The sequence below is a fragment of the Cupressus sempervirens genome, chromosome 10 (assembly GCF_028749045.1).
Source record: "Cupressus sempervirens isolate cs-2001-9-10 chromosome 10, ASM2874904v1, whole genome shotgun sequence".
NCBI classification, from domain to species: domain Eukaryota; kingdom Viridiplantae; phylum Streptophyta; class Pinopsida; order Cupressales; family Cupressaceae; genus Cupressus; species Cupressus sempervirens.
This window is the reverse complement of record NC_143127.1, coordinates 704,092,349-704,104,318: the sequence shown is the minus strand read 5'-3', so window position 1 is coordinate 704,104,318 and position 11,970 is coordinate 704,092,349. Positions and strand designations below refer to the sequence as shown.

At 35.5% G+C, this 11,970-nt stretch overlaps 1 protein-coding gene across 4 annotated transcripts in view; it reads left to right on the top strand.

Annotated features, from left to right (window-relative positions):
- Positions 1-4,058: 4,058 nt before the first annotated feature.
- The window catches only part of PNSB4 (NDH dependent flow 6), a 61,001-nt gene continuing 53,089 nt past the window's right edge, over positions 4,059-11,970 (top strand). For 2 of the 4 annotated variants that reach the window (XM_089805101.1, XM_089805100.1), the window contains exons 1-3: positions 4,059-4,183; positions 4,272-4,328; positions 4,523-4,667. In XM_089805101.1, the coding sequence (XP_089661227.1) occupies positions 4,076-4,183; positions 4,272-4,328; positions 4,523-4,667 (310 nt within the window). In that variant the 5' untranslated portion in view covers positions 4,059-4,075. Of the gene's footprint in view, positions 4,184-4,265; positions 4,329-4,522; positions 4,668-11,970 lie in introns of all 4 variants that reach the window. The other 2 variants (XM_089805099.1, XM_089805097.1) reach the window with 1 other exon arrangement.

Here is an 11,970-nt window from a genome sequence, read left to right as displayed (position 1 = left end):
AGCAACCAAATGGGCCCTTAAGACAAATGAAGGTTTGTATGAATCGTTGGTTATGCCTTTTGGTTTAGCTAACACACTTAATATTTTCATGAGGCTGATGAATAAGGTTTTGAAGAAATTCTTGGGTAATTTTGTGATTGCATATCCTGATGACATTTTGATATTCAATAAGACTAAAGAAGAACACCTTGAGCATATCCGACAAGTATTGCAGAGATTGAAGGAAGAAAAGTCGTTGATTAATTTGAAGAAATGTTCTTTTATGAAGGAGGATATTTTGTTCTTGGTTTTGTAATTTTAGCTAATGGTTTGAAGATGGATCTTGAAAAGGTAAAAGTTATTCTTGATTGGCCTACAACTGAGAATGTTGGAGAAGTTAGATCATTTCATGGATTGGCAAGTTTCTATAGAAAGTTCATCAAAAATTTCAGTTTAGTATGCAATGTTATGACATAAATTTTGAGAGATGACAAAAAGGAATTTAGGTGGACACATGGAGCACATTAGAGTTTTGAAACATCAAAATAAAGGGTAGCATAATTTCCTACACTTCCTTTTCTTGATTTCAATAAAGTTTTGCAAGTTGATTGTGATGCTAGTAGAAGTGTCATTGGAGCTATTTTGAGTCAAGAAGGAAGACCTATAGCTTTCTATAGTGAAAAGTTGAATGATCCTAAGAAAAAATATTCATTTTATGATAAGGAATTCTATGCTATTGTTCAAGCTTTGAAGAAGTGGGGACATTATTTGATGCCTAGAGATTTTGTGTTGTACATTAACCATAAAGCTTTGTAGTATGTGGAAAGTCAGAATAAATTGAATTAGAGACACATTAAGTAGGTTGAGTATTTGTAGAACTTTTCCTTTGTATTGAAACATAAAAGTGGACAATCAAATAAGGTTGTTGATGCCTTGAGCAAAAGAAGGAATTTGTTGATAAAAATGAGAATTAAGACACTTGGTTTTGATACTTTGAAGCATTTGTATGAAACTGATCTTGATTTTGCAAAACCTTATAAAGCTTGTAAAAATCAATTGATGAGTGAGCGAAATAAGTGGATTGATTTATTCATTTAGCATTGATACATGTTGTTTAAAGGAACTCTATTGTGCATACCTAGAGAATCTATGAGGGATAATATCATGAATGAGAAACATGGTGGGTAACTTGTTGGACATGTTAAAATTGAGAAAACAACAAAGTGTATTTATGATAGGTATTTTTGGCCTCAAATTTACAAGGATGTATAGAAGATGGTTAGAAGTTGTAGATTTTTTCAAACAACAAAAGAAACTAATCAGAATTTGGGATTGTTTTTACCATTATCTATACCAAATAAACCTTGGGAAGATATCAATATGGACATTTTTCTTGGTTTACCTAGAACTCAGAGAGGTAATGATTCTATTCTGGTAGTGGTTGACATATTCTTAAAAATGACTCATTTCATACCTTGTAAGAAGACATTTGATGCATTTCATGTGGTTGAATTATTCTTTTTAAAAGAGATAGTGAGATTGCATGGGTTGAATAGGAGTATTGTTTTAGACATAAATACCAAGTTTACTGGTTATTTTTGGATGGCACTTTGGAAAAACATAGATATGAAGTTGAAGTTTAGCTCTACATTTCATCCATAGACAGATGGACAAAATAAGGTTGTGAATAGAAGTTTGGGTAACTTACTAAGATGTTTGGTTGGGTATAAGCCTGCTAACTGGGATTTGATTTTACCACAAGCAGAGTTCACACATAACAATTTTGGAAATAGAAGTACCAAGAAGACACCTTTTGAGATTGTTAATGGACTGAATCCTAAAGGAACTACAAAATTAAGATATTTCAATATTGAGGTAAAGAGAAGTGTTGAAGAAGAGGAATTTGCAAATTTTATGAAGACTTTGCATAGGGAATCAAAGAAGAATATGGAGGATAGTAACCTTGAGTATAAATAGAGACTAGATAAAGGGATAAATCTTTTGAAGTTGTAGATGGAGTGATGGTTTATTTGAAGAAAAATAGATTTCTAGTTGGTACTTATAGTAAGCTAAAGAGTTATAAGTTTGGTCCTTGTAAAATCCTAAGGAGGTTTAACAGTGGAAATCGTTTTGAAGTTGAATTACTTGAAGACATGGACATTTCACCAATATTCAATATTGCAGACATCTTTCAGTACTTTGAAGTAGATGAGGAATTAAAAGATATCCTGGATTATCCCAAGAAGAAGGTTTGCATCATTGAGAAGGTTTTGGATAGGAAAGTAAATAAAAGTACCAAAGGAAAAGACTACATGGAATACCTTTGTTCAGTAGAAAGATAAATCGGTTAACGATAGTTCATGGATAACACAAGGTGTTTGATGTAGGAGGGTCTTGGGTCAATAATCAATCTTGCATCACCTTAAAACATTTTTTATTTTCTATACTAGTTTGTTGTTTGTGAAGTAGCCATTGCTACCTTGAGTTTTGTGCCTTGCATGGTTAGCATCTTATTGAGGACCTATTTTTAGTCCTTACCTTAAGAGCACAAAAGTTGATGTGTCATGTTCTTTGAGTTCTATGTCATTCTTTCCAGTCTCTATTTGTTGCAAATTTGATCCAACAAGGTGTGATATTTCTTTAAATGGCGTGGTTCCCTATGATGATGTGTCATCTTATGTTGTTGGGAGCTAACTCCTTGATTGTGTTTGGAACTATCCTCAAGAGTGCGTTAATAATTGATGCCCATTACTTGGGTTATGGCTTACACCTCCAAGGTAGGACCTATATTGTAATTAAATGGCTGACTGACTGACTTGTGGTCTAGCCAACTATATTAAGACTTGGATTTATTGTATGTAAAAATGTTCTAAGGAGTAAAAAGGTAGAATAAGTCTTTTGAGAACCTTGATATTGTCCACAACCCAAAAGGACTCATAGTCGAGTATATTGGATGTTATCACATATATCTTATTATACTAGCTATGTAATCAATTGGTAAACTTGTGAATTCTATTGTCTCTTGTGTTGCAATCCCGTATTTGCTTCCGTGTGTACTCTTGGCAAGGCTGTTAGGTGATCGGACTTCCATTCCCTCATCTACCTCCCCTACATTAGAGGAGACCATTACTCTATTCCAAAGGTGCTATTGGAGGGCCTCTCATTTATGTTGTTACTAATACATCCATTTGGTGGGGAATCCATCTCCATATAATAGTCTTAGACAATGTGATTAATGAATGATACAATATATTATGTTTCATATTTCTTTTTGAGTAATTGTACAAACTTGCTATGTGTATTCTTTGATGGACACAAAAACTTTTGTAAAGTGATAGAAATATACCATGATTTGTAGGGTCGTATAATAATGTATAATATGCAAAACTATCTCAATTCTAACTTAAACTGGAAGAAGGTGTACTCAGTTTATAAACTATTTTAATATTAAAAAATCAATAGAAAAAAATAAAAATAAAACTTAATAAAAATATTAATATTGTCATACAACCATATTATACAATATTTTAAAAAAAACCATAGCTACCTAAAAATTAACAAAGATATTCACATTTTATAATTGCAAATATTACCAATTTTTTAAATCCAAATTGAAAAGTCTCAAGTATTATAATAATATTAATAATAGTAAATAAGTATTTTTTTTTGGTTTTTCATTGGTAAGTTGAAATCAAGATTAATTATTATCGTTTGTTGCAAGTAATTATTTAGATTATTAGTTAATTTGAATAGATTCAAATTTAAGACGTTGCAATTAAGAAGCTCACAATTCACCCTTGTAGTGTAGGCTCTTGCCTAACAATTAAATAATTAATTATATTCAATATAATTTGAAAAAATCTGTGTATCCCGAAAAATAAAAAATAAAATCAACTAAAGAATATAAAGAATTTAGATATCAAAGAAAATACGTTTGAATCTGTCATAATCCAGTTTTACTATTAAAGAACGGGAGAACGCTAAAATAGAAGATTGAACGAAGACCACCCTTTTATAATCGGACAATCACCTTATCTGGCTACGACATAATATCATCTAACCTGTGTTATCAGCAGAACAATATCATGCATTCGAAATGGCTACGGCAGTAATGGCTACCGCATCTGCAACTCTGGTCGGTAGTCCTATTCATCCTCCTCGTCACCACAACGAAAAAATGCATTACAAAATCGCTCATACATGGGTAACTAACTTATCGATTTTCACGCTCCCAGATTTCTATTTTAATATGCAACCCATTGATCAATCCTTCAAATTTTATGAAGGCTCAGGTTCAATGCTACCAGGGATCACGTTTCAGTACTTGTCACAGTCAAAATCAGGCTAAGGTTACAATTCTTTTTCTTCCTAATTGCAATTATATGGAAAATTTTATACTAATTATTGGGTTTATTACAGTAGATTTATTTGCTCAGAAATTGTTTATGTGATTGTCCGAAATTATTTTCTCTTAATTGTGTTGTCTTTATTTTAAGAGTTAATGCAATAGGTAATGACTGCAAATATCTTTGCCATCACGTAGGTTGGTAGCAGCAGACTTAGGCCCGGTTCATGGAGAATTCACGGTTTTCCAGATTTGTCTTGGTATAATTTGGCAGTTGAGCAGCTGCCAGAGTTAATAGAAAGGTCAAATTGGCATCTAGACGAAGAAGCTACAAAAAATGTTTGTAAGAGCTTTGATCTGTGTATCTTTTTGTGTGAACAGATTGTTAGCTCAGAGTGGTATTCTCCCGTGCCTTCTCGTTTAGGTTTTAAATAATAATAAATATCATTTCGAATAAAAATGGTTAATTGCACAATACGAAACTTGCCATACAACTAATTGTAGGAAAACTGGAGCAGTGAACAGTTTTCTTTTAAGGGCTTGAGGATGCAAGAGTGCTTGTAAGGTCTACCATATCAATGTTTCCAGTATATTTGTTATGCGTAGCTTCCCAGGGGCTTCTGAAATTTGGCGTTCAGTAGCATTTTATCTTTTAGGGTACACGGAATCATTTTTAGGATGGGAAATCATTTAGCTCAGATTGATGTATCTTCACAAAGTCTTTCCAATTATGCTGTGGAACTAGTAGCCGGTTTGGTTTCAGGTTTCGAACTAGGTTTGAGAACCCACATTGAAAATTAGAACCAAAATCATGGTGACAGCAGATAAAAAAGATAACTTTCAATATTCATATAGATCTGGCTGCACACATAAAATCAGATTACATGGCCTCTATAAATAGAAGACTTCCAGCTACAAAATAAGAATCTAGAGCCTACATGTGGATGGTGTAATGTGACAGCACTAACACTAAATTTAACAACCTTGCCATGTGTTTGGAGACATATTCAATCATGCACACACATGGTGGAGTAAATTGCAGTTTCAGTTGCAATAGGAGAAAGACGTGGAGATCTATTCCAATACCCTCCTTTAATTTCTACCACTAAAGACTTTGTTTGTGGGGGAAATTAGTACAATGAAATAATTCAAATAGGATGGGTCCCGGCATTAAGCCTTCTTAGGTACCCATTTACAACATAAGATTTTGGTTCCCCTTATCACTATCAATTTGAAAATTACTTTGGGTTTTTAACCGGTTTACCCATAACGATTTGTAATTTCCCCCAACTAATGCAATTGATTTGCTTTTGGGTTTCTCACCCAAACAAGTGTTTTTGGCTTACCACAAACCCTTCAAAAAACTTTTAGGTTTTGCACCTAAACAAGTGGTTTTGGCTTACCACAAACCGTTCAACAACTTCACCTAAACAAGTGGTTTTGGATTACCATAAACCCTTCAAACTTCACAAAAACATTGTTCCAATGACGGGGAAACCAACTCTAAACTTTTCTCATGCACACTAATATTGAGCCCATATGAAAAAAATAATCCATCTACCGAAAGACATGGGTACCCAGCCGCTGTGCTCGCTAGTTCTCTAGGAATGATTTTCAGATACATGGTTCATCAATAAAGTAAAAAAGATATTTAGGGTGTCGGCTACTACCAATAATGCACCCCTTAAAAATGATCAAGCACAATAAGTTCTAAATCAATCTTCATCACTTTGTTGAGAGATATCAATCCAACAATCTTCTATTGCATGACTACTTTCGCACCAACATAGCCTTCATAATTAATTAAACATTTTCTCACGGACCTTTACATCATGACAACATTCTTACGACACCATCTCACCTTTTATTGAAACATTTACATCAGGCATACATAGTGTGTTCACATGTGCATGGACTAAAACAATACCATCTTTCTTACCAGCAACTTTAAGTTAAACACCTTTTCGATGACAACTTCAACAGATTTTGTATGTATGGCGACTTCTTCATGCATGGACAGACCTTTCAAAAAAAAAATTTTTAACACAACTGCAGCTTTCTGTTCGGAGACTTTAGCTTCAAATAACACTCGATCACATAGCTCAGAAAATATGATCACTTTGCATAGTATTATTGACAGCCTTCTTTATAGTGATTCTTCCTTGAATACCAAGAATCACACTCACAGATTTTCTTGATTCTCAGACGGCTGATAAACAATGGGCTGCAACACTCTTGGATAGTTGATTATCACATAAAAACCAATACAAAGATAAACACAACACAAAACTTTCATTTAGACCTCTGATCTTTCCATTGCTACAATAGTCTTTGTTTGCAGATAAATGAATCACTGCACACTCTCAGATCGCAGCTGTAAGAATACAGATTCATACAAAAAGAATAGTATTCACAGCCCAAAACATCACAAAGGCTCTGATACCATATTGAAAATTAGAACTAAAATAATGTTGACAGCAGATAAAAAATGATAACTCTCAATATTCATATAGATCTGGCTGCACACATAAAATCAGATTACATGGCCTCTATAAATAGACGACTTCCAGCTACAAAAGAAGAGTCTAGAGCCTACATGTGGATGGTGTAATGTGACAGCACTAACACTAAATTTAACAACATTGCCATGTGTTTGGAGACATATTCAATCATGCACACACATGGTGGAGTAAATTGCAGTTTCAGTTGCAATAGGAGAAAGACGTGGAGGTCTATTCCAACAACCCGGTTTATCAGTATAGCAAAGTTTTGAAAAGGTATTTTGGGTTTGTTTGTATAAAACTAATATGTGTGTATTAAATATTTATATTTGCATGTATTCATTTATGCAGTGTAGAAGCATGTATTAAGATTATAATGTCAGATAGTATCTTATAAAGTTTAAACAACAAAAACACCATCAAGGTGTAAACATAGCTTCGCCATTAATCATCATATCTTAAATTTCTGTATAGAAGTAGAAAAACTAATATCTTCTATGGTTTGATTGACTGGCAAGACCCACAGGCACACTAAACCAAGACCTCAACCGGGTTCAAACTGGACTGGTACTTGGGGTGCCAGGGGTCAAATCCTGCAACTTAACTAGCTTTTAATAGCATCCATTCCTGTATATATCAGCAGTTCTTTTGAGTTAGAAAGTTGTGTTAACTGAATCAAGGAATTTGGAAATTAGACAGTTTAAAACACATTTCTACGCCCTATAATCTTTTTGAACCTTTCCCTTAATTCTATTGCCACCCCTGCCTGGTGGACTGTCTAGGCCACTAGAATGCATAACTCAGCGGCTTTATACCCACTAACCCTACATTTCTGTGCATCTGCTTAAGTACAATTTCTACTTAAAACTCAGCAGTTGAAGGGTTCCCATACAAATTGTTAACAGGAAAATGATAAATTTAAATCTTTCCTCATTTTAGTGGAGCAATTACTGCTTGAGAATTGAAAATAAAATCTTTGAAACCAAGGCAGCGCTGGAAATGAACAACAACTGTTTATTGAAAAAAATAACACATGGCTCCATAAATTATTTTTCCTCATATTTTATTTATTTCCATTTTTTTAAATTTTAACCTTCAAAAAATTTTATTAGTAATTTCATTTAAAATTAATATTTAACATGACTTGTTCAAAATAAGTAAGGTAGCTATTAACTTCACAAATAGCTGCTCAAAAAATTGAGCAGTAACTCTAACCAAAGTAATTGTAAAATTGGGTCCTTTGTGACACGGTCTTAAAGACATGCTGGATGGGGCCAATTTTACAATTATTTTTCTTAAACACATCATATTTGAGCTTTATTGGTTGTGAAATGTTTCCTGTCCAACTAAGCTATTTGTATTTTGTTTTACTAGATAAATTCAAACAGCTAGTGTCCTATTCGATTCTGCAGGACAATATGCAGCTGGAAGGATTCAACTTTGAAAGCTGTACCTTACAAGTTTATGGAAAAGTTTTGTATTTGTGAGGAGTTTTTTAAGTTCAATCATGAAATCTTGTGAAAATTGACATTAGACAGTGAAGTTGATATTTTTCTATATATGGTAACGAATTTGATCAAGTTTGAGCTAAAAAATTAGAATGCAGAATCGGATCATTGGGTACTATTAATAGCGTCTTTTTGATATTAAGAGAACAATTTTTGATGGGGATAGCTACTCTGTTACAGTGATCACTAAGGATCTGCACTTTTCCTCTCAAGATATCTTAATCTCATGATTATAGGAAGAAGATAATGTTGTCTTCCATGGTTGGTATCCAAGTCTTCAGTTCATAGAACCATGCAAATTAGTTGATGCTATATGCACTCATAATATGATATTGTAAAAACCCTTGGTTTTTCCTTTGCAAATCTTAGACAGCCAATGAACTAATTCCACTGTTTTATTTTATTTAACCTATATCTCTTTGAATTCTTCAGTTTGCATATTAACACAATGGAGAACACAATGACCATAAAAACAACTCCAGATTTATTTAAATTTATTGAAATGGAAAGATGAGTTTTTATGAGCAAACTTATTATCAAACTACAATATTTTGCAAGAACCTGTTTGCTGAATATGTTTGCAGTTGCCTCCAATTAGCAAGGACGTCTAGAATGCATTCACGTGGCTTCAATATTTGGCGGCTGCTACCTCCAATTTCAAATGCAACCCGACTTCATGCCCAATATCCGAATGGTGAATTCCGATTCTAATTACAACAGCAGCAGAATTATAAAGGACGTTTGATGTCAATGTCACTTCACAGGTTACCCATGTGATTGCAGAAGATTTACTTGGCCACTTGCTAGCCGTATTTCAATGTTGCCAATCACTTGCAATACCTTAGTAATGTCCAAACTGAAACCCCCAATACCACACGTATTTCCAGAGTGACACTTCCAGCTATCACAATAACTAGTTCAATCCCTCCTTAATTGCCAAACGCCCGCAGTTAATTAACCTCCAGGATATTCGTCTGCTTAGCCACAGTGAACATAGTAGGAGAATCTAACAAATATCAAATCCACTATACTTCAATAGTGGAATGAAAAACTGCTCAGATACAGTGATGAACAGTAGAGAAGTTGGGCAAACTTAGCTATACCTCAGCAGTTAAATTGCAAAACGAATTTCCACCCTTATACATCAGCAAGGGCATATAGTTTAGAACCCAAGAAAAAGCCATGAAGGCACAAAATCAAATATATAATTAAGCGTGTCTTTACCAATGAGCTTGGCAAAAGTTTCCATAAAACTCCATTTCAGAAAACGTGCAAGTTTTCCAAAAGAACTCAACGCTAGAAACTTTCCAACTTTCTTTTTAGAAATATCTCTAAAAGTCATTATTATAATAATATAAACATTATAATAATGCAACTCAATGAATAATAAATAAATAAGAGCTCATGCAATTATTAGCCTGATCAACCGCAGGTGACGACCAGCAGCCAAGCCACCCACTGCACTGCCAAGAATAGCAACTATTAAAAATAGACTTACTAAAAATAGTAAATCCATAACTGAGACCCCCAAAATGCCCTGTCAGCTCACGAGGGTCGCTATGGTGAACTAACTTGGCCAACTGCAAGAACCTGCTAAAAATGGGGATAGTATAGTCCTCCCTCCTTAAGATTGCTTGTCCCCAAGCAATCCTAGAGAAAAATGAACACACAATCCACTTGGATCCCAAAGGTAGAATTGTGTACCATCCTTGCTGTGTACAAACAACTCCTATAGCACCAACAGCCAAATAATGGATATCAACATTAGAATCATCTGAAAACTAACCTGAGGTGCTAATGAAGGCAACAACCCATTAGAACTCAATGCAATTGTAATACCAATTCTATCCACACTTGAGTTCCCATCAAAGTGATAATCACACCTAACTGCACTATGGAGATGGTAATAACCACAAGTACCTGAATCACTAACACCAACTTGAACCTTTGTCAGATTGTCTTGGGTGTGTAGATACTGCAAGTGGTCTAACTTGCAACCGTCAATCGCATTTGCAAAAGATGGTGCTATCCCATCCCATAATGGATGGTATGAAATTGGAGCCAACCCACACCAACATGAAACCAAGTCCTCTACCTGTGGGTTAGAAGAAAAATGATAAGCACACCTCACAGTGTAATGCCAATAAAAAATCCCAATCTCTATCAAGGGCTCATCATCATCAAACTGGGAATTGAAAGATGGCTCCAATCTCTGACTTTGAACTATTGGTCGGCTAGGATCCTGGGCAACCCTTTCAACAAACCCAACCTCAAAATCCCTGTGGGGAAGCATAGCAGATAAAGTCTCTACAATCTTTCCCACAACCTCTGAATAGCATGAGAGCCTCGGATGAGAGTACCCTTAGACACTCTGTATGAATCCTTCCTAATATCCGAACTCTCCAATAGATACTCCATGAAGGACTCTCTGCTGTAGAAATTATATGTGGAAGCATTCACTTGCTCCCCTGCGACCCACAACTGATCCCTTTGAAAATGTGGCACTGCTAACTATCCAATGCTATCAACTGTATGAGATGAAGAAATAGATTCGCTTCCAGTAGAAGGAAGCAAATCAGCATGAGAGCCCAACTCCCTTGATGCTCTCATCTCATCCGTACCTACTGCACCCATATCTTGGACGGATGTGTTGGCCACATCATCACGTCCATCATCCCTAATCGTAGAAGCAAACTCACCACCAATATGCAACTGAACTGGATCTGGGGCTGGTGTGGTCTGAACATGCTCCAACTCCATGGTCACCTCATCCAATCGTGACTGTGACTCTTCAGAGCCAACTGAGTACACTGAAAAGAGTCTGCAGTCACCTCAAGCTCTTGGGTGAGCTCCACCACCTCCTCCTCTTTCTTTAACAATGTCTCATGATAGGTGCTACCCCACTCCAGAAGGTAATCCCGATCAACAACTAGCTGCAAGTAATTATGCTTCAAGATCCTGACAACCTCTCGAAGCGCATGAACCTCTGCTAGAGAAAGAGTACTACCATCGCGCTTCTCAGACATAGGAGCACCCCAACCAGATGTAGCTAGCATCTGACAGACAACATCATGATGCCCAAGAGCTAAAGAAATGTCACTATCGCTCACCTTCAACTGACTGGTCACATGATGTCTCTGTAACCCTTGACTTCAATGCAATCTCTCTGTCTCACTAACTGCACTGTGATAGGAAACTGAATCAGAACTGGCCACCACTAGATCACTCATATGTGTGCCGTCATCCTCCCACAACTCCATATCTGAGATACAACTACTAGATATCTCAACCAACTCCTCATCTGAAGAAATGGAAGCCCTCGCAATATCAATCTCTTTGCATGTCTTAGCTTCTACCTCAAATATAAGATCATGTAAACATTAATTCTGGACGCATCAAAAATCTCCTCAAAGTCATCACCCAATATCTGATAAGGGATATCATACCCGGTGCAACTCATAGTATCATCAGATGCGTCCATACCATCTGCATCCACATCTCCCAACTTCGTTGTAACACCTATATCACCAACATCATAGTTGGGTGACTCCATACATTTCTTGGTCCCACCTAAGGAAGCAGTTGCCTCTTGTATTGGAGCAACACTGCAGTAGTTGACATATAAGTCGCCAATAAC